The sequence below is a fragment of the Dunckerocampus dactyliophorus genome, chromosome 10, assembly GCF_027744805.1.
Source record: "Dunckerocampus dactyliophorus isolate RoL2022-P2 chromosome 10, RoL_Ddac_1.1, whole genome shotgun sequence".
In the NCBI taxonomy this organism is placed as follows: Eukaryota; Metazoa; Chordata; class Actinopteri; order Syngnathiformes; family Syngnathidae; genus Dunckerocampus; species Dunckerocampus dactyliophorus.
The window spans coordinates 17,917,387-17,940,430 of NC_072828.1; the positions used below are offsets into that span (position 1 = coordinate 17,917,387).

Consider the following 23,044-nt stretch of genomic DNA (forward strand, 5'->3'; position numbering starts at 1 on the left):
GTCTTTTTAGCATGGAACCAGCTGAATTGGGAATATTTGCCCATACACTACTTCCTATGTGTTTTTAATAAGTCATACAGCAAGTGCATTTCTTGTGCACAGGCCACATCACCGTAGTTTGGATGTACAGCATCTCACACACATTGAGAGTGTTTTCAGCAACCATTTTATTGTATCTTCTCAAGGAATACGGTAGTACCGAAATGAAACTTACAGAAGTCAGCGTACAGCTTGGAAAGCAGATGGTTGCTGATGTGAGGTGTGTACTCAGTTTTCGAGAATTTACTCTGGCAGTCATTGCCATATCTTCAGCTTTTTAACATGATTTGAAGATTTTTTTTATTTCATTTATACACTGACATTGACCAAAAGTTCAACCTTCATTTTATCAAGATGCCGCACATTTCTTCCTCAAGTGATGCTGTAGGCTTGCTGGATGCCTCCCTCACCAGGTTTTGTCTTTTCATCTATTGCAGGGTTCACAACCCCCGGTTCCCAAGCTGCAAGTGTCTCTTCAGCCTCCTTTTTGTGGTCACCTTTGCAGAGGTTGGTGATTTTTTTTTAACACTGAAGTGGAGGAAATTTGCATTTTCAAAAAGAGATTGAAATATCCCACTCACCGCAAGATTGGATTAGCAAGGGAAGGAGGAGGAGGAGGAGGGCCGATGTGTGCAGTGAGACCCAAAAAAGACATCTTGTTGAGTGTGCTACCCCCGCGGTAAGACAAAACCATCGTTATGGATAGCATGAATACGTCCATAAAACCCCACATGGCTGTGTAACAGTAACCAAGTGTTTGAAATTCCTTTTAGACCCAGTTAAAACAGTTGAGTCTGGATGAAGAATTCTAAAGGGGTTTAGCAACGATAGGTTGTTACAGAACGGGTGAATTACTGCATTAGTGACAGGGTTATTGTTTTTTGTGAAAACCTGTCAAGGTTAGTGTTTGAAGCTGCATTAAAGTGTCCTATGCATTTATGGTACTTACTTGGGATATATTTTAAAAGACTCAACATTTGCAGCATGGTGTACACATAGACATTGCAAAGAAGAAGATGTGGGTGGTTTTGTTCCACTACTGATATCATCCACCTGTCTTGCAAACAAAATTGACAGTCAACAATTTTTCCCTTTGCTTCTCTACGACCAGCTATCACGCTCTGGTTCACTGCTACAAAGTCTGTCATCATGGCTGAGCTAACAGTCTTATGGGAAGAGGATATGGGGGCTGCCTTTGAGAGGAAGATGGACAAATATGCAGAGATCTCAGCTGCATGCACACAATCCGGTTGGAGGTCCTCCATGTGCCCAATGAAAGCCGGCTGTAGAGTCCACACTGGAACCACCACCCAGCGGTTCCTGAAGACTCTGGGCATCAGAGGCCCCAAATTGAAAAAGCCCCCAAAAAAACCTAGGAGAAGAAGCAGAATACGGAAAATTTGGGCTGTGGCGCCAGTGAAACGACCAGGCTTGGGGGAGGGAAGGATCCTAGTCCTTGCTGCAGGAAGTGGCAAAGAGATGTCTCTGCCACTGCTCCACCACCTGGCGATGTCCTGGGATTAAAGGAGCGAAGCATCTGTGATGGATGGCTCCCGGCTGATGACCCTGCAGTCAGCACAATTGCACGGGCGGAAGTGCGACAGGCAGAGATAGCTTACAGGTGGTCCCATTTATAACCATTGACAGTGCTGTCACGTAAGCTAGCAAACAGCTCTCGATGCTAACTTGAATTGCCAACAAGTGTATTTAGCCCCAAGACAAAAGGAAATCTGCAATGCAACTACACCTGGCTCGGACCCCCTTTCTAAGGTGAATGCTCCACTTCTTTTTTCTTTATTTCATAGAGGTTTGTAAAGTCTCCTGTCACTTTATCTTGTGTTTATGTCAATGTTTTGAAGTTGTTTTGAGGTTACTTTTTTCTAAATAGCTTCTTTTCCAGTAAATGTGCTTTTAGTTGGTAATTGTAGTTCCTGGAACTAAAAGGTTCCTGTGGCGAATTATGGTCTCCTTTGCACAGCACACTTATGTAAATCAGGCAGAGTTATATTATACCACTTATTCCTGACCAACAATAGTGTTGTTTTGAAGCTAACACAATTATTTCCCTCAATTGTTGTTGTTGTGGCTGTGGGCACAGGATCAACTTGACCTAGATTGCTAACAAGCCAAATAGTTCAAAATTGAATGTGAAAGCCAGGAAGTTAACACGGAAAAACAGCGACCCTCAGAAAATATATGCACTTTAACTGAAAAAAGAAAACTGCACCTTTTTTTTTTTTGCCCATCATCCACAATCCTTAACTGAGACGTGAAAACACGTCTTTCCCTTTTCTGTGCGTTCTAAAGATATGAAAACATAAAGAGACAGCTCATTAATGCACATAATGGGACACACATATGCCGCCTACAAAGACAGCTATTAAAACACCTCCAAAAACCTCCAACAAGGTTTTATGGTTTTATATCCGTTCTGTAACCATGTAGTAACAGGTACATTCATGATAACATGTAATACTTACAGTATTTTTTCATATTTTGGGCCTTTCTTTTCTTCCTTCCTGAACGTGTTGATTTCACATAGCAACATAGAAACGAACGCCTAGCGTTAACCTTTCCAAACTCAAAAATAAAAACACAGCAGCAGTTGCAATATGTAACTTTACCCTTTGATAGTGGCCTGAAGCGTTGTGCGCCCGTTATGACGTGCTGCGGTCGAGTGGTTGGTGAAGCTGGTGTGGCATAGTGTCAATACGCCAATAACGTAGTTTGATCGGCGTTACAATGTTAATAATAATAATAACAATGTCACTGTAGCTTGGTTATATGTAAATGGAGCGTTGCTGACTCTTTTTTTCCCCCCAGAAGGCTTTATAGGCAGAATATGTGTTTCCCATTACGTGCCTTCTTAGCTTCGTCTTTTTTAAAATCTGTTTTTATATCTTTAGAATGCACAGAAAAGAGAAAGACATATGCGTTCATGTCCAACATAAAGATTGTGGATGATGGGCAAAATTCCAAAAAAGTGCAGTTTTCCTCCAAGGGGGAAATCTGAAGACATATCATTATATAAAACATGTGCAAATAAAATATTGTATTTTTTATATCTGTATTTTATTTTTCAGTTAAATATTTTTCACTGTCAATACTGGTTTGGATGTCAATACATCTTTTTTGACAATCCAAAATATGTCAAACCTGCCTATATTTGTGCCAATGAACAAACATGACATTGCGTAGTGAGTGTCCGGCCAGGGAAAATAAGAGATACATTTTTTATGTCTATCTTTTTTTTTTATAAAGAAAATAAACTTAATACTTTGGACAATTCAGAATATTCAAGGACAATTTGTCAAAGTATTGTGGTATCAGTACGCCATCTTCTGGTTGTTTTTCTTCCAATGCTCCTCATTACCAAGCTTCTGAAATCGTCACCGTACATTGTATATTATTATTCCCTCTCTTTGTCTATATAAATGCACCCGTTTGCACTTTTTTTTTACAGTACGTTCTTAGCCGCAGGGAAGGTCAAAGAGGAAATGTAATGACGCACTTCCTGGTCCCTGCAGTGGGAGTGTTCCGGCTGAGTTGTGACTGTGTGTAAGGTAGGGGAAACCAAATCAGACTTGATAGCACAATATTGTCTCTACAAATCTACAAACAATTCATTCGCTTAAAACGTTTGACAATGTAATTCTGTAAACGCAGCCACGCAGCCATCGCTCTTGTGTAAATTAGCGTGAGCTTACGCGCCAACAGGCAGTTGCTACACTAACCTAGCTGCAATGGAGAAGGTAATAGTGCAAGTAAAAACAAAAACAAAAAACGTGCGTAAACTTATATAACTAAACATATCATAGTGTCAGTGTTTGTCCATTATGTCCGATGATTCGTCAATGACATCAAATTGTTTCACTTTCACATCTGATGTGTCTCAATTCGCGCACTTCTGTACTGACGCTTAGTGTTTTGAGTGCATAAGTGCGTTCATACTGTTAAGTACGAAAATACGCAGTGCACCTCTGTGTCTTGACGTTTGACCCAAAATTGCCAGTATTTCAGTTCGTACGCTTCCATACTTACACTATGTAAAGTACTACACACTGCGTAAATAGTTCCTGGGGGGCGTTACAGCAATTTTTAAATTATTATTTTGACAGTATAGTGCACAAATCGTAAATCTAATATATGTCTCACTTACCGGAAATGACGATCCCAATATTTATCTATTTCCTCATCTTCTTAATAATTGTCTTATTTTAATTGTGAATTGCAAACAATCAAGCTAGTCCCTTCCCTTGCACTACTTAGCCAGTATGGGGATGATTGAGGGTGATTGGGGTCGCTGAATACTCACCATTTAGGGTGTATTTCGTGTACATCTGGGTACAGCACACTACATTTCCTTCCATCCATCCATCCATCCATCCATCTATCTATCTTCTATGCCGCTTATCCTCACTAGGGTCGCGAGTATGCTGGAGCCAGCTGACTTCGGGCGAGAGGCGGGGTAAACCCTGGACTGGTTGCCAGCCAATCGCCAGGCACATACAGACAAACAACCATTCCCACTCACATTCATACCTATGGACAATTTAGAGTCCCCAATTAACTTAACATGCATGTTTTTTGGCATGTGGGAGGAAACCGGAGTACCCGGAGAAAACCCACGCACACACGGGGAGAACATACAAACACTTACCCACAAGGATCGCCATCTTGGCTACGTAGCGGAAGGGGAGGTACTAACTTGAGTGGTTGATATTCACAATTAAAAAGGAGAGAAGAGGAGGCAAGTAAATATTGCAATCGTCGTTTGTGTAAAGTGTTCAACAACAGTAATCAATTCGGGACAGCATGACTTTGTCAAAATGTGCGCATGCCGGACATTGTCCACAGTATACTTGTTGACGTGCACAAATGGAAGTGTTCGATTTGAGATACAGCAATAAAATAATAATAGTACATTTTTTATAACACGGAAGAATGAGATGACTATGAATGATCACTGACAAAAAATGAAATGAAGCTGTATTGACAAAGTAAACAATCCAACTTTGTCCCTAGTCATTGAACCTTGATGATTGTGCGCCAGCTCACCACGAGAGGCCTGATAAAGTCACAACTGGATGCTTCGCTGAGGAGAGGCTGGAACAGTCACACGATGGCCAGGCCCAGTTCAGGTATGTTCACCAGTTACAAGTTCACATTAAGAGGACAAATGTGTGCTAACAAAGTCGCTAAGGCATTCTGCAATTGAGTTTGGCCTTCTTGTGAGACATATAAAGATATTCTCAAAACAATCAGATATTATTGGCCGTGGGCCAATTCTGCAATCAGGTTTCAGCCATCATTGTCTGTTTTTCAGACCTGGCAGCATTCAGGGAGGTCTTCTTAAGGGCCTCCAAGATAGCCATCATCACTGGCGCAGGAGTGAGTGCAGAGAGTGGAGTCCCCACCTTCAGAGGGGCAGGAGGTTACTGGAGAAAATGGCAGGCTCAGGTATGCTTCCAACTCTTTTCTTAAAAAAAGTCATTATAAAGATATTTTATGTCATTGTTTATATTTTATGATATATTTGAATTCAGGGCTGTCAATCAATGAACCCTTTTTTAACATTATGTACGATTAATTGCTAGATTTTCATAATTAAGTCACAATAATCGTGTGATTATTTTGTAAAGTTCTGTTTATGTTAAATAAGGTTTTTTATGATAATACTATAGGACCAGGCAATTATGCTTGCTTTCAACAAATAACTGTCGATTATGGTGTTAGATGATGCAAAAGATCAACAAAAGTATTCCAGAATGTTCTCCGCAATACTTAAACAGTAGGCTACTTCATTAAACGATGTACTCAACGCCAAAATCCTTCACACTTGCAGGCAAAAATCTAAGACTGGCATTTTTTCAACCCTACATGAAGAATTGTTTTACTCATATATATTGTTTATAAATAATGTTTGCTTTATTTTTGCAAATTTTTTGTTTACTAAACATTCCGCTTTTTTTAAACAGTGCAACACAAAATGGACCTCAATGTATAAAAAACAAACACAATGTAGGTTTGCAAAAACACCCAACACTAAGTGAAATGAGGGTGTTAGAAAAATAAATATTGACAAATTACAAAAAATTGAGTGCTCAAGAACAGTCAATAGTTTACAGGAATCGGACTGCGGCCATATACAGGAGTACAGTCAGGCTGTAGCTTATACTTATACTTGTATTATAGCTTATGCTTCACTTAACTTTTGGAAAGTCCCCAAAACTAAAACCTGCCCTACTCTGCCTCTGGTTGTATTAAGTTAAATTCAAATTACCTGAGCCAGTCAGCGGTACAGTAACGGTAAATGCGGACCTGCTGGATTGATATAAAAGTCATGAAATTCAGACAGGTGAGCCAGTACACAACTACTAGTACATGACCCTGTATAAAAAGTCCAGAAAGGGGAAGCAATTGTAACTGCAAAGCTATACAGTGGAACCGTTGTTGGTGCCATTAACCTGTTCCAGAAGGTCCGACTCAAACCGAAACGTACTCTAACTGAATACATTTTTCCCAGCCGAAAATGTTTATACAAAACATGTTTTGATAGTTTTACAATGATAGTTTTCCATGCAGAAAACAATTCACAATGCATATAAATGAGGAATGAAAGGGATAAATGAACATTTAAGGTTACTTTTACCTTCATTGAAGACGTGATTGTTGACAAAGACAGCTATGTGGCAACAAGATCAACGCAGACACCACCTTCCTGTTTTGCCATGAGTTATTTTTTTAATTCAATAGTGTTGCTCACCTTCTTTATCAAATGCTGCCACTTGCTTACTTTATTTTGCAGCCGTGACCAAAAGAAAAGCAGAGACTTGCGGTGTAATTGTGTTAGTTAGCACAGAACTACAGAGGCCATGGCTGATGATGTCATAGACAGACGACGGAGCCGGGAAACAGTACCTTCCGGTTCTGGTTTCCATTTTATTAGCAAGCTAATAGGCTGCTAACAAGGATGTTTTGTGATAAAAATACATTAAGAACACAGTTGGACTCACGCAGTGTGTTAATAACACAACAAGATGCGCCATATTGTAGGCTAACAGAGAAATGAACGCAAACCAAGGCAAAATTTTGGGGCGTAAATTTTTCAGCACAAACCAAAACACACTAACCGAAGCGTACGCTAACCGAGGTTCCACTGTATTTTCCCATATTCCCATATTTTCTTCCATTTTCAGTTCCTCTCAGTGTAATGGCCGTTGTCCGTATAGTTTACCAAAGTGTTCCGTTCTGTCTGTTGTTATTTGCTATTCTTTCCATCTTAATATGAAATGCTCTGGTGTGTTTTATATCACCGGCGGTGATGCTGAGCAGTGGGTGTTACACCTTCATTTTGCTGCTGTTCCCTTTTAGGAACTTGCCACTCCTGAGGCCTTCTCCAGGAACCCGTCACGTGTGTGGGAGTTTTACCACTACCGTCGTGAAGTCATGCTCACGAAAAATCCTAATCCTGCCCACCTGGCTATTGCAGAGTGTGAGGCGCGACTGGGCAGACAGGGCCGTGAAGTCACTGTCATCACTCAGAACATTGATGAACTTCATCGCCGGGCCGGATCGAAAAATATCCTTGAAATTCACGGTAAATAAGTAATTATGTATGATATCGCTTTCAGAGGATCAGCGACCTGACAGTTATGCGTAGTGATAAAAACATTTGTGCTTTCTAAACGTTACACGTGTACTTAACTGGGTGTGTGACTGCGTGCAGAGAGGACAGTTGAGTTTGCTAATGTTGTTTTAGCATGGATCGGCCGACAGTAGCCTGTTTTGTTTTTGCAGTATAGAGATCGTTGATCGACCACCTCCTCGTCATCGTTACAACGTGCGGATAGACGTGACAATGTGATGTTTATCCTTAATCATGGTCCAGACAGTCCAATGTTGAAGGTGGTGTGGCTGCGCATCAGCCGCACATAGTGTATTCTTCCAGTTTCATAACTCATGAGGTCTATTTTTCTTGAAAATCTTGTTTGAATTCCAACTTTTACAATCTTGGGAGGCTCCACTGTAATGTTTAGCCTGTATTGTATATATCATTTGACTCTTTCTTCTGCTCTTATCATATTGTCTCCGTCTCTATTATATATGTCTAGGAAGTCTTTTTAAAACCCGATGTATAAGTTGTGGCCACGAAGCAGCCAATTACAACAGCCCCATTTGTGCTGCTCTGGAGGGCAAAGGGTAAGTGAGTCACATATTGTTTTGTGAGTTAGATTTTTGATGGGAATACCAACTTAAAAAGTTAAAGATATTCACTGTGTGTGTGGTTTTTTGGCATATAAATATTGGAGAAAGCAGGCTGATTATAGATGTTTTGACTCAACTGAATGTCACATTGTAAGCAACTCAACTGGTATGAAGACTTTTTATAATACTGTATTTCTTTATTGTGCATTCAAGGTAATATTTATTAGACCAGAATTGGATTTTTAAAACACATCTAAAACAAAAAAAAATGGGTTTTTGCAAACAAAATGCAGACTTTCAGTGTATTATATGTTTACCAATACTGTATGTCCGTACATACATACATACATACATACATACATAAACACACACACACACACACACACACACACACACATATATATATATATATGACCCACACACACAGTATTATGTCGACATTTGTGTTATATTGCTATACGGCATCTGTTTATAAGCTACAGAGCCCCCGAGGGGACATGGAAACATGGAAACAAAATGGTTGCGTTTCTCATATGACTGTTTAATTATAGGACAAGTGAAAGAATCCAATGTATGGCTAATCAATGTACTTCCTTCCGGGTACCATGTACTCAAAGAGTTGTGTTTCCAGCAACACTAGCTAGGACCAGATCTTCGCATGTGACTTTCAAAAGACAAGCCGAATAACCCTGCGATTGGCTGGCGACCAGTCCAGGGTGTACCCCGCGTCTCGCCCATCACGGAATTGCAGACTTGTTCCTATAGTCACAGTAGCGCTTTATACCTCTATAATTGTGCAGTAAATGAGGCAGAAATGCTGACGATATAAATTAAATGATGCATTCCGCTATGTGTAGGCCAGCTATGACCGGAAGCGTGTCCTGTAGTTTCATACAACTTTGCTAGCTCTCACAATTTTTTTTTGTTTTTTTTTTAACCCATCAATTTTTTTTTCTCCTTGTCCCCTCGGCGGCTCTGTAATAAACCGTACATTGCATCTTAACATTTGCATATTTCAAACCCTGCTCATTTATGCTCTGATTGCACAATACTGATACACGAGTATCAATAATACATGCACGTGCAAAGGAGTGTATTTTTTTACATTAAAAAAAAAACAAGTTTATTAAAAAGCTTTATTAAAATAACAGTTTATATTCTTTTATTTTTATTTGAGCTGCCAATAAATGTGGCTGCTGTTACAAAGTTATTCCCTGTAAAGGAACTGTTAACATGCTGCAACAACGCACCTCTTTATCAAACTCTCCCTCAGAGCTCCAGACCCAGACACACTTGACGTTCAGATCCCTGTCCAAGACCTACCAAGGTATGTAAGGCTATGTATTTGTTGCATATTCAGATCAAGCTACTTGTGTGTCTATGTGTATGTGTATGTATGTATGTATGCGTTTCAGGTGTGATCAAGCAGGATGTTCTGGTCTTCTGAGGCCAGCTGTGGTATGGTTTGGCGAGGCTCTTGATTCGAACATCCTCATTCGAGCAGAGAGCGTGCTGGATTGCTGTGACCTTTGCTTAGTGGTAATGGGAAAGTTAAAACAAGATTAGATTTGATAGATCCGTATTGATCCCTTGGCCGTGTGCCTAATTAATTAAAATAATGAATTAAAATTTAATTCTATAACACTCTTAACTTTGATTTCGTGCGTGAGTATTTGTGTGTACACATATAAAATTCTGGTCCTCAGACAAATGTAATTGACCGCTGCTCTATAGTACTGTAAAATATTACGTCATAAGTTTTTAAAGATGAATATGTCTTAGGTCTGGCTTCACTGCTAACTTCCATTTTGTTCCGTAGAGTTGCATCATTTTATGCATGTGTTTTGGGGGGTTCTGTTTGGTTTTGGCATTTGCAATATGTTTCTTTTGCATTTGGTTTTAATCCTGCAGCATTGATGTGAACGCAGTCAAAAAGTTTGCCCACCCCATCCTAACATTTTACCTGAGAAAAGTGTGTCGCTTCACCTACAGTATATGCGTACAAGCTGATGGTCTTGCTTTTTGCAGACTGTTTCGTAATTATTGCGGACACATTTTCACATTCAGTACCACGACTGTTTCCCCAATTCCCAATTTGACAGCCCAGAACTTTTGTCATCTCTCCATCTTCATTTAACTTGATATTCTTCTACCACATAGGTTGGCACTTCGTCTGTGGTGTACCCTGCAGCAATGTTTGCTCCTCAGGTGGCTGCAAGAGGTGTACCTGTGGCTGAGTTTAACATGGAAGACACACCAGCCACAACTCGTTTCAGGTTGGGTTCCACTCTTCTTTAAGCATTTAGACACAAGCCGCATTTTGGGTATTTATTTCATTTCACAACTGTTTATTTTGGTTTGTGTATTGTAGGTTTCACTTCCAGGGCCCCTGTGGGACCACCTTGCCCCCTGCACTAGGTCCCCAAAAACAACAATGAAAGCCAGAGCAGCTACACACAGAAAAGACAAATGATTATTGAACATATTTATTGAACAAGAGGCCAAAATGAATAATAAAGGTGGACATGGATTAATAAAAACAAATCAAACAGGAACTTTGTAATGCAAGTTCATTAAATGAATGTACATTTTAGCGCTGCAACAGTTAATCAATTAATTGATGGTTAATCGGTTACCCAATTCATCGACAACTTCTTTGGCAATCGATTAATCGTTTTTGTATTTAAATATGTAAATATCCTCTGATTGCAGCTTCTAAAATGTGAATATTTTTTAATTTCCTTAGTCATCCATGAAAGCAAACCTACTATCTTTGTGTTTGAGCCAGAACAAGATATTCACACATCACAGCTTTGACTTTGGAAAACAGTGATGGGTATTTTTATCTCTTTTCTGATATGTTGCGCACCCAACCACTAACTGTAGGTGTTTGCTTCATATTAATTGGGTCCATATGTGGCCTAACCCATTACTCCATTAACTGAAACAAGCTTCAGATTAATCGACTAAGAAAATCATTGTACTTTTGTATACATTTATTTTTTTACTGAAGCTATTTGACAAACATCTAGATTTTGTATTATTTAACATTATTTTAACAGGATATTCAAGGGGCAGCCTGGTGTTTGTGCACTTAAATCTTCTATTTCTGAATAAAGGGGCGGAAATTAAAAATGTGTTTTTTTTTTTATCTGATGCATCGGTTAATCACCCTCATGAGGATAAGTGGCATAGAAAATGGATGGATGGGTCATCAATTATTCGATAAGATAATCGAGTGATTAATCGATTATTAAAATAATCGTTAGTTGCATCCCCGGTACGTTTGCCTGCATAATGTAATTAATATGCACACTCTTCTTTAGTTACATGATGGTGCAAAATATTAAAAATAGCTTTTAGTAGGATGTAGTGTACTTCCACACCACTACAAACCGCAGTAATAAACATATTTTTAAACACTTAGTACTGGCAAATACCTCACGAAGTGTCAGGTGACTTTAAACTGCACTACATTCAAATTGTATTGGAGGTAAGCCAGCAGGGGGCAGTGTTAAGCTGCAACCTCTGTTTAAAGTGTGACCATTATATATGAGGGAATAATTCCCTCCAAGATTCGAGCTCTAGCTGGTAAATATGGTGTGTGTGTGATGTGATGAGCGTGGACAGTGTCCTGTTAAATCCTTCAGAGCCCACAGTGACATAATACAGCTTTGTGCTTGACTTGAACTCATGAAGTCCTAAGTCAGGGGTGTCAAACTCATGTCATGGAGGGCCGAGACACTGCAGGTTTTCTTTCCAGCCAGTCACTAAAGCAGGTGATTTTAATGATCAACACCTTCAGTTTGAGGGAAGGAGCTCATCAATTAAATCACCTGCTGAAGAAACTGGTTGGAGAGAAAACCTGCAGCGTCTCGGCCCTCCAGGTCACGAGTTTGACACGTGTTCTAAGTGATGTATACTAAACATTTTGGCGTGGTTGTCATGTGGCTATCTCAGGGTGTGGATCCCCCAAAATGGCAGCGTGTCTGGTAAGATAGCTAGTTTGTAAAAGTTCATTTTTTGACATCGAAGATTATTTTAAACCCATTTAACAATTCCCATGCTTTAATTGGCTACGAAATATCACAATCCAACTGTTCTTACTATTTTCTTGAAATCATGAATATGAAACAGCGTTTTTTTATTTTTTTAATCGCGTTCATCTAATTTTGAATCTCAAAAGTTTCTGTATGCGCATTGTCTTTTTATAAAAAAAAATTGCTTATATGCATTGGACTTCTACTGCTTGAGTTGTTGGGGGTGTCAAATAATGGTTAGTCACACCCTTAAGTGAATGTTGATGGCTGTCATTGTGTCTGGGCTTGTTTAGTATCAGCTGATGTGCGCCCACTGTTGGGAGGGCATGGTGAGTAGCAGAGAGGAGACGTGAAAAGAAGAAGCATGTCAGAGTCGTCGGTCCAATGAATGAGAAATTTACGTTTCAAGAATGCCCCGGCAGCAGCATCGATAAAGGTAGAGTGATATGCCTTAGTTTCCCGACCACTGAAGCACCTCAAGTTTCGTCTACCACATCAACACAAATCACCCAGTCGCAAGTGCAGCCACAGGTAGTTTGGCACCGCAAATTTCACAGCATTGTCAATAGAAAACTCTGAGTCGTAGTGTAAGTTTGTTTGGTTAAGACGACCTGGGATGGCAACTATAACGTTAGCAGCAAAGATGTTAGCAATTTAGCATAGCAAAGGTCTAGGCCAAACTAAACACTCCTTGTATGAGAAAGTCTGTGATGGACAGGCTGACAAATGTTAATAATAATGGATTGGAGTCATATAGCACCATTACAAGATGCCCAAAGCACTTCACAGTGAAACTCATTTTTCATTCACTCCACAGTCACACACACACACACAGGTGGTAATCTACATCTGTAGTCACAGCTGCACTGGGGAAGACTGACAGAAATTCGCACCCTCTCCAACTACTACCAATCATTCATTCATTTATACACCAGTGTGGGCAGCACCGGGTGCCGCCGATGTTGTTGCCAACTTGCTAACAAGCCATCGTGCAGGACTATGGTGACGACCAAATTCAGCAAGATGTACAAGGAGGAAAAGAAAAATAAACTTAACATTTTGGTGGAGGAGTCACCCAACTGTTGCTATAACCTGAGATCACTGGGCATCAGCTGGCAACCACAGCTATTTGGGGGACCGGTGATGAACAATGTTATTTTTGATGTACTAACTTACAACACGGTGATTGATGGGGCTGTTTTATTTATTTTATATTATCTGAAGCAGCGTAAAAGCTTTTAAAGCGTAAAAGATTACACATTTTAAAAATGGAATTAAAACAATAACACACTAATTATGCCTACAAAATTAGTCACATGTACTAATTTGTGACTGTGATGAACCTTTCAATGGAGTTTTAGCCTAAAATTGCTAAGGAAAGCCTTCTGTGATGTACAGTGTTCCCTCACTACAGTCACCTTTTGTGAATTTGCTGTTTCACAGATTTTTTTGAGTGGTAGTTCGCATTGTTTTTAACAGCGTATGAATGCGCATTGCGTTCTGCGTCCTTGTTGTGTATTAGAGCGATCTGTCGGTGCTCTGTTGGGTGTCCGTCATTACTGCTAGCATACAGTAGAGGGTGTTGTATACTCATGTTGAAGATGTGTGCAGCTCCACCTCTCTCTCTCTGTGTTTACTGTACCAGCATATTAGGATGCGTCCTGATTGGCTAAAGACCATTGTCAATGAATCTCCTTCGTGCCAACGCTGGCTAACTAGCTAACTGCGTGAGCTGCTTGCTAACCAAGAAGAAAAAGTAGCATCTAACCCACTAAATGAATCTTCGGTTCAAGGAGTAGCACGGCAGCAGGAGGAATATGTTTTAACAAGGATACAAAAACGCTACAGCCGAACGGCGCCAGGACGAAGCACGGTCAGAGGAATGAAGTACATGTGAGTCACTTAAAAATTTATTGTGTCCAACCTAGTAGATTGATCATTAAAATACAAACAAAACTTTCACTTTGAGAGGGTTTAAAATATGAGAAAATGTTATTGCCTGTCTGAGAAAAGTGTATAACGTGTATTGTGAGGGGTTTTACAGCCTTAACACATATAACTGTAAACAAATAAAGGTGGCTACTCCGCGGATTTCACTTATTGCGGGCTATTTTGAGAACCTATCCCTCGCGATAAATGAGGAACACCGTATTTGTCACAATAGCAAAAATCGTAATAAGTCACTCAAAGTTCACTGTTTCTATTATTTTGAATGAATATATGTTTTTTTTTAATCAATTCAAAGTACAGTAGTACCTCGCATAACATAAACCTCCTTTTACATAAATTCCACAGAACATAAAGAATTTATGTAAAGTTTTTGCTTCGTATTACAGAAGTTACATAAAGTGTCAAGTCGGTGCAAGTCTTTTTATTTTTCAACCAACTTTATTAATGCCTCAAATCGGTGCAAGTTCAGACTAACACTTGGTGACGCCTTCTGACGCATCACGCTCTCATTGGCTGATTTTCGAGGCACCGCCTCCGCTCTCATCTCATTGGCTGAGTTATACAGCACGTACGTGAGTTTATGTGAGAGACAGGCTTGTCCCTTCAAACTCCTTCCTCTTCGTAGTCGCCCTTAAACTAACTTAAACAATTAAGTTAAGTTACAAATTAACATTTTGCACACAGCATTATCGTGTAGTGCGTGTGCGTTTATCTGTGAGACCAGCTGACTCTTAGACTCTTTGAGTCGCGTTTCGACTCAGGCTAGTCTTCCTCCTCCTTCCTGCCTCCACTTGCGCTCCTGATCAAGACATCTTGTGAACGGTAAGATGGTTTTTGTTTTTCAGTTTTATTCATTTACAGTAATCTTATTTATTACCTTATTTTATATTGGAATGTTACTCTACTATGTTTATGCTAACATTTTCTTATATTTTCCCACCATATTTGGTGGACTTTGAATATTTTGAAGTGCCAAAGGGGTGAGTTTGGGAAGATCTTGGAACGGATTAGGCTATTTACATGTATTTTACGCTTTGTATAACATAAAAACCCTATAACATAAAGGTTCTCGGAACGGATTAATTACGTTGTAGGGGCGTCTACTGTACATTTGTGGTACTAAGCACAAAAAACTGTCGAGTTGTTAAATAATCAACATTTACGAAGCGCACCAATGTAACATACATAGAACGTTACAAATCTTTGACATGAATTAGTAGTATTTTTAGAAAAACACCCCTCAGAAACGTGTTTGATGTGTTCCACTTTGTCTATAGCCCAGGTTCCCACAGTGGGGTACACAAATGTGGGTACGTGAATAAACATTAAACACTACATTGGTGCCTAAAACGCAGTGCACTTGAATGCCTCTTTATGTGAACGCCTGCAGGGAGTACGGTGCAAAAGAAAGGAGACTGACATGAAGTTGTTCATTGTTCTGTGTGCGTTATACTAGCAAATAGGTAGGTATGCTTGTATATAACAATCATCTCTAATATAATTAATAAAGTAAATACATTCATTTAATTACTAAACTGGCCGCACTGTGGCCTCGTGGTTAGCATGTTTGCCACACAGCCATGAGATATAGAAGATCTGGGTTTGAATCTTGGACATCTCAGTGTGGCGTTTGCATGTTCTCCTCTTGCGCGCGTGGGTTTTCTCCAGGTACTTCGGCTTCCTCCCGCATCCCAATAACATGCATGTTAGCTTAAATGGCGACTCTAAATTGTCCATAGGTATGAATGAGAGTGTGAAGGGTTGCTTGTCTATATGAACTCTGCAAATGGCTGACTAACAGTTCAGGGTGTACCCTCCCTCTCGCCCGAAGCTCGCTGGGATAGGCTCCAGCATACCCCTCGTGACTAATGAGGACAAGAAATGGGTCTGGGTTCTTATGGGTAAATAGTCAGTACATTAACACTGTTGATATAAATGGATTTCCTTACCAATAGAATAGTTTCCTTATTGTTGTGTGACGTACACTCATTCACTCCTGTATTATAGGAAGTTAGGAAGTGCAATGCTTTATATATGTATATATATATATATATATATATACTGGTTATTTGCAGGAGTGGAGGACGTCAGCACAGTTTATTAGTATCAGGCTGATATGATTTATCATCTCAGTCTCGGCTAGTCAGCCTGTCTTTGCTCTTTCTCAGTAATGACTCTTCTTCACTCATCTGTACATCTGCCATGTGTTTGAGACACCACGATATTCCAGCCCCCTCTCCCCAGCTATGCCTCCATCACTTGCTCATTAGAGAGAGCATGATGGTCCAACAGTCCCTCGTGACTCTGCTCCAAAAATAACATAGCCCATTTCCCACCTGTTAGGCAGCGATTTCACGCCAATCTGAGTTGCGTTGCCCAGATAGCTAGCACTGTCAAAGTGAGACTAGAATGTTGGAACAGAGAAACAAAGCAAGGACACGTAAGATGTTAGGTCAGAGCATGTCTCAGAAAATCCGAGTGACCTTTCTACATCTTCTATGAGGCAAAAGACTATTTACAGTACGTCCTAATTAAATAGACAACACTTATACTTTGAGCTGTTTTTTTTGTCAGTTTTTTGTTAGTTGTCAGCCCGCCAAAGCAGGCACATTTTTCTGTAAAGTGTGCTAGATAAGTCAAGTGTTTTGCTTCTCTTAATACAAAAACTGGAAACTGTGTTTCTTGCTCCGTCTAAAAGTTGCAAAATGTGTCAAGTCGCTCAATTATTAACAAACAAAGCAAAATGGCATTATATGGAACAAATGGCATTATATGTACTTTTCGAAAATAAAAACACTTTCTTGTTTCTTTATTTTATTTGCCTTTTATTTAACCTACAAATGTGTCAGATCATTTTGCCTGACCCTGTACATTCACATTTGGCTTTGCATTTTATTCTGTATTTTCTACTGTACGGTAGGGATGTTTTCGACAAAGGATTTTCATAGAAAACCTGATTCGTTAAATTTTGTCCATAGTCAGCTAATCATTAAATGTTTTTTTGTTTGTTTGTTTGTTTTTTAAGGGTACAGGATTCCTACAAATAAACAGACCTCATTTGTGACTTTTTCCACCTCAAAGAAAAAGGCTAAAAACACTCAGATAAACATGATAGGTGTGCAACAACAGTATTTTATTTAGTGACACAGAAAGCAGGATGAACAAAACCGAAACGTAGTCGCTGTCATACATGAGCAAAATGCACATAAAATAGGAACATGCTTTGAAAAGCAACAACTTGCCAAAACTCTCAGTCAGCAGCCTAATTTATTGGATTCAAATCCACAGCCGGGAAATAAAATTAAGTTGGCAACAGTCTCACCCGTTTTAAAAGATACAGTACTGGAGCTGCTGCTGACACGAGTTGCACTTTTTGGGGGTCATCTTTAACCTTTTCAAAATACTTGCACCCTTTTGATGATTTTTAGCCAATAGGTTTGTCAGTGTTTATCATCCTTGTGCTCCTCTCAGTGGGAAGCGGGTGATTTTATTAATACGTAGTAAATAGGTCTTGTGCTTAAAGTTAAACGCACAATTTCATTTTCAAAACACAAATTCCGCTGATTCTGCATCAAAATAGGCTATTTATACAAAAACAAGGACATTCTATGTAAAAAAACAAAAACAAAAAAAATGCATGCTCAGCAGCAGCCATGGCCACCCCCATGTATTCAAAATTGGACAATCTTATAAAATGTTCTTTTGAAAACAATTGCGGTGCCCTTAACCGAATACTTATACTTATTAACTGAATATTGTGTTATGCGTCTGTGTAGGCTCTCAGTCGTACAGGAGTTGTCCATCGAGGAAAAGGCTTCTTGAGACGTCATCTGTACTTCTGTGAATACCGTTCATACCCAATTCAGGGAGCGACACTTCCCTTTTATCGGAGGTGTTAACAGCAGGATAGGATTATACCACTACTCCGCCCAGGCTTAGTGTAAGGAACCAATAGTAGGAGGGTGTTTGCACACCAATTCCGCCCACTCTTACTGTATTTAAGGCCTAAGCTACCAGCACTTATTAGTTCGCTGACGAAGCTCTTCGGATGAGGAGCGAAACGTCCGACACCTTCTTCACAGAAGTACAGATGACGTCTCAAGAAGCCTTTTCCTCGATGAATATTGTGTTGTGCAACCTTTTGAAACAAACACATCCCGTAACTCTCATAGAGACTCCTCAACCTGCCAACGGGTATTTTGGCCCACTCCTCATGAGCAAACTGCTCCAGCTCTCACAGGTTTGATGGGCACCTTCTCCACGTTACATGTTTCAGCTCTGTCCACAGATGTTCCATTGGATTTGAATCAGGGCTCATGGAAGGATACTTCAGAATAGTCCAATGTTTTAAGTGGTTTTCGTTGTGTGTTTTGGGTAATTGTACTGTCGGAGGACACATGACCCGTGACTGAGACTAAACTTTCTGACTTGAGATTTCATTGTATCCTGCACAGATTAGACACCCTGTGCCAGATGCAGCAAAACAGCCCTAGAACAGAAGTCTCCTCCGTGTTTCACAGTAGCTACAGTATGCTGTTCTTTTCTTCGTATGCACTGTAGAGCTGATGTGACTTGCCAAAAGGCTCCAGATTTTTCTCCCAGAAAATTTGTGGTTTATCAATATGCATTTTGGCAAATTCCAGTATTTTTTTTTAGTATTACTTGTATCACTTCGGAATTACTGTGCGTTTTTCTTTCTTTCACAGAAGGGTACCAACAATTTTATCCACGTCTGTGAGTTTTTACAAAGATATTGTTCATGAAAATATAGCGCTCCAGGAAAATCAGGTATTTAGTGTCGCAACAATCTCAATAAAGGCCCATGAACTCCTGAGGGGCTCGATTAATGACCTGCAGCTAATTGGAAAGCAACAACATTGAAATTATGACAATATCTAAAATATTTATCTTCTGCTCTTCATTTTAAAACTCGATCTTTCCTGTTAAAAGTGCTTTCTTTACACTGTCCTCATGCTTACAGAACTACATTCTTGTAGGTTTTTTTTGCTTTCACTTCAATGGCCTCACCTAAAAAGTCACTGTGCAGAGCACTCAAATAAAACAGAGGTTCAAACCAGCGTTTGCACACAAGGACAAACACACACACTTTGTTTATTGACAGAGTAGAGCACTAATGTGTTGCTGTGAGAACTGAAATGTGTGTCGCGCTTCAGCAGAAGGAAGCCCGCAGCACTGCTGCTACGTGCGCATTTCCCACATCATTTTTCATACACTGTTGAGCAGCAAACCAGTACATGTGACTTGCTCTTGTGTATGGAAATCCTTCTCTAAAATGTCCTTCATTTGAATGTTTTTAAACCTTTAGTACAACATTACACAAACAGAATGAGATGAATCACAGGAATAAACACAAACAGAATGCTATAAGAATTAAAAATGAAAGAAGACAAGAGCGATATTGAGGTTTTTGATTTGCTCATCTAAATATAATCTTCCATGGCTGAGAGAATGTTTTGACTAAAACATTATTTGAAATAAACGACGAGATTACAATCCGAAGAGGTTGTGCTTTCAGATACCCATCTAAACAGTAAACACTGTAATCGTCTACTGTAACTTCTGACCCTTTTAGCTGGCGTGGTTCCCAGTGAAGGACGACGCGAAGAGACACACCTGGACACCACCTCCTATTAGTGCTATGCTTACACAGGAACATACCAGATTATACTATCTTGTTCGCATATGTGCTGTTTTGCTCTTGCATGTTCCCCGATCAGCCATTCCATGTTTCTGCGTAGAGCTTATTTGTGCTATGGCTCTCCAAATCATCGTAACCTTTTCAGTCCTTTTGTTACCTCAGTTTTGCCAACTAAATTCTCTTTTGCATTAATGAACTCATTCAATCCCAGCCATTTTGCAAAAGACAACCCCTTCAGCACTGACGATTTCGACTGATCTTTCGAGGCACGTAGAATATTGTGTTCTATGGCTATATAAACATGGAACCGAGCAAAAAAAGAAAGATACGCTCCCGTTTTTCATTAGAAAAAAAAAGTTTGTTTCTACCTTTTTCTATTCTCTAGTAATCAGCAGTAGAGGTAAGTTTCAGGAAAATATCAGTTCCTGACTAGAAAAGGGAGAAAAAGAGCTTTTTGTGAAAAAATACATTTCAAGCAAAACTTCCACTTTGACAAAATATTTTTTGCTTTTGTGTTTTTTGAAATGAGAGAAACCGGAGAAAAGCCACGCACGCACGGGGAGAACATGTAAACTCCAAACAGAGATGCAAACCCAGATCTTCTCGATCTCCTGACTGTGTGGCCAACATGCTAACCGCTAGGCCACCGTGTACAGTATTAGTGTCTTAGGAGTTCATCTAAGATCCGACTTACACCAAAACTCGACTTACATCCCAGTCTAGGAATGCATGAGTGTGGTTGGTGGAGAATGAGGAAGTGTTGTGTGGGTGTGGAGTGGACTGAGCTACGGTGTGCAAGTTGAAGATATACAGTATGGTGTTGGATCTGAGCGCTGCTGTTGACGTGTTAAGGTCAGAAAAAAGTTAATAAAAGAGTGTCAGACTTTGTGTACTTCTGTCGTGACACTACAATAATAACGCGCCACATTTCACTCTCTGTATTTTTTACGGAGTTACTCACAACATTGACTATTACTGTTTTTGATAAATTAATACGTTTTTTTAAATCTAAAGTCGACCAAATTCCTGGCTTCGTATCTCCGTGTGGGCATCTCTATGTGGCGTCCTCCTATGTTCCAAAAATATGCATGTTGATTGGAGACTAAATTGTCCATAGGTATGAACGTAAATGTGAATGGTTGTTTGTCTATATGTGCCCTGCAATTGGCTAGCGACCAGCCCAGGGTGTACCCCGCCTCTCGCCCAAAGTCAGCTGGGATAGGCTCCAGCATACGCCCGTGACCTACAGTGAGGACAAGTGGCATAGAAAATAAATGAATGAAGTCAACCAAACCATCGGTTGACCCACGTCATGGAACAGATTCTGGTCAAACTTCGAAGTACCACTGTCAATTCAAGAAGTTGTTGGCTGACCGTCCATCCCACATCCTACTGTATGGGCTCTGGTCATATATAAAATCTAGGCCAAACAAATCATGTGGTTGAATCGCTGTGGTGACCCCTGATGGGAAAAGCCGAACAGCATAGTTTAAAGCAGTGGTGTCCAAAGTGCGGCCCGTGGACCATTTGCGGACCGTAGCTCAATGTTGATTTTCCCCCAGGGAATGTTCTATATAAAATGAAAGATGAAACACTATGAAGAAGGATTTAGGGCCACACTGAAAAGAGAACAAGTTGAAATATTAAATGTTTGAACATGATTTCACACTAACCTGAAATATAATTAACACTTCAGCACTTCTTATCCTAGCCTGCAGTTTTTTTTTAGCGTGTTTAATAAAAAATGAAATCAAATAAACAAAAGTGAATAGTATCAGTGGACTTCAACAGTTTGGACGCCCCTGATTTAAAGTGTTCCTTTTCTTTTGTTTGATGGATGCTATTCTTAGCCTCTCAGTTTGAGTGTGTGTTTGCGATTACATGCTACAAAACAGTCCTGGTTAACAAGCTTAGCAGGTTCAGGTACTGAGTAATCTGCTGCTAATGAGGCACACTGTAGTCAGAGAGATTGTGTGAATACATTTGAGTAAGCATCTCAATTATGACCAGCCAAACACAAAGCCAAAGCATCATATGTATGCGTAATCATGGTTTACACACACACACACACACACACACACACACACGTATGCATGTTGGGCAGGGTTTAACAGAATTAAGATGACTGAGGCTTGTGCTCTTCCCAATCACCCCAGATTGGGTTTTTGGAGTGAAAATCCTCCAGGGAAGCACTAATCCCTGACCGTAAGCAAAGCGTTCTCATTCTGTCTCTCTCTTGCTTGCTCCATCACTCTATTTATAGCACTGTTAAGCTTCTCTGCGTGCTACTGTTTACATTTAGAGCCCTCTCTTTAGATTTAATGCCCTATTCCTCTTGTTTCCCTTGGCTCTCGAGCAGAAGAATTAAAAGCAGGAAAACTCGATTGATCAGCATGCATGCATAGCAGGGTATGGGGATGGATTGATGTTTCGGATGGCGGCTAACCGGAAAGAGTTACAGAGAATAGGAGCAAAGGAGATGTGGAGTGACAAGCATGTTCAAATGTGATCATTGTGCTCAGGCAAGCTGCTTTTCTTTTGTGGTGACACATTTGTCAGAGTTGGCTGCATTATGACAAAAAGCAAGATTGTACTACGATACTCGATTGAGATTTTGCCAGATCTGTTTCACGATGAATCATCAATTACATAACTTTCTAGAATGGTATGCTGATTCTTTCGCTATAGCTGCATTGATTTACCATACCAGTATATGTATAGTCCACATCATTTTACATGTAGTACTTTAGACTGTTTTAATTAGTAGCAGCATATACAGTAGGTACTTTGCAACAAAACCAAATTGTTGTAAATAATGGTATGGGGGAAGGGGGCATCATTTGAACAAATACATCTCAAACTCCCCATTTTGGGGCACACCGGGGGTGTCATCCATACCATAAACCAGGTATATGCCCATGAATCATACAGTTCTGTCCCTTTTAGGAAAGTACTCCTAAACTCAACAAATTCTGTGGCTAAAAGTCACCTTATTTGGATAAAAGACACCTCCAGCCTCCTCCATTCAAACCTCTCCGCCACCATGGGCAAGACCAAACAGCTGTCAAAAGACCTCGGGGACAAGACTGTAGACTCAAGATTCAAGATTCAAGAGTTTTATTGTCATATGCACAGTAAAACAGGTAGT

The 23,044-nt window shown here is 39.9% G+C and overlaps 1 protein-coding gene and 1 long non-coding RNA gene across 6 annotated transcripts; one reads left to right on the top strand and one right to left on the bottom strand.

Annotated features, from left to right (window-relative positions):
• Nucleotides 1-150: 150 nt before the first annotated feature.
• On the bottom strand, nt 151-4,716 carry LOC129188615 (uncharacterized). Its single transcript, XR_008572677.1, has 2 exons — nt 4,355-4,716; nt 151-1,605 (listed from the first exon to the last, which is right to left on the bottom strand). It is a non-coding gene; the product is annotated as an uncharacterized LOC129188615 (long non-coding RNA).
• On the top strand, nt 1,666-10,802 carry LOC129188612 (NAD-dependent protein deacylase sirtuin-5, mitochondrial-like). Of its 5 annotated transcripts, XM_054789389.1 has the most exons (10): nt 1,666-1,809; nt 3,503-3,602; nt 5,065-5,180; nt 5,366-5,499; nt 7,414-7,639; nt 8,154-8,241; nt 9,521-9,574; nt 9,663-9,786; nt 10,408-10,523; nt 10,619-10,802. In XM_054789389.1, the coding sequence occupies exons 3-10, from the start codon at nt 5,078-5,080 to the stop codon at nt 10,683-10,685; spliced, it is 912 nt and encodes a 303-aa protein (XP_054645364.1). In that variant the 5' UTR covers nt 1,666-1,809; nt 3,503-3,602; nt 5,065-5,077; the 3' UTR covers nt 10,686-10,802. The 5 variants fall into 5 exon arrangements, with proteins under 5 accessions (XP_054645364.1, XP_054645368.1, XP_054645365.1 ...); XM_054789393.1 differs by lacking the exon at nt 9,663-9,786; XM_054789390.1 differs by lacking the exon at nt 1,666-1,809 and having other exon boundaries at nt 3,496-3,602.
• The last annotated feature ends 12,242 nt before the right edge of the window (nt 10,803-23,044 follow it).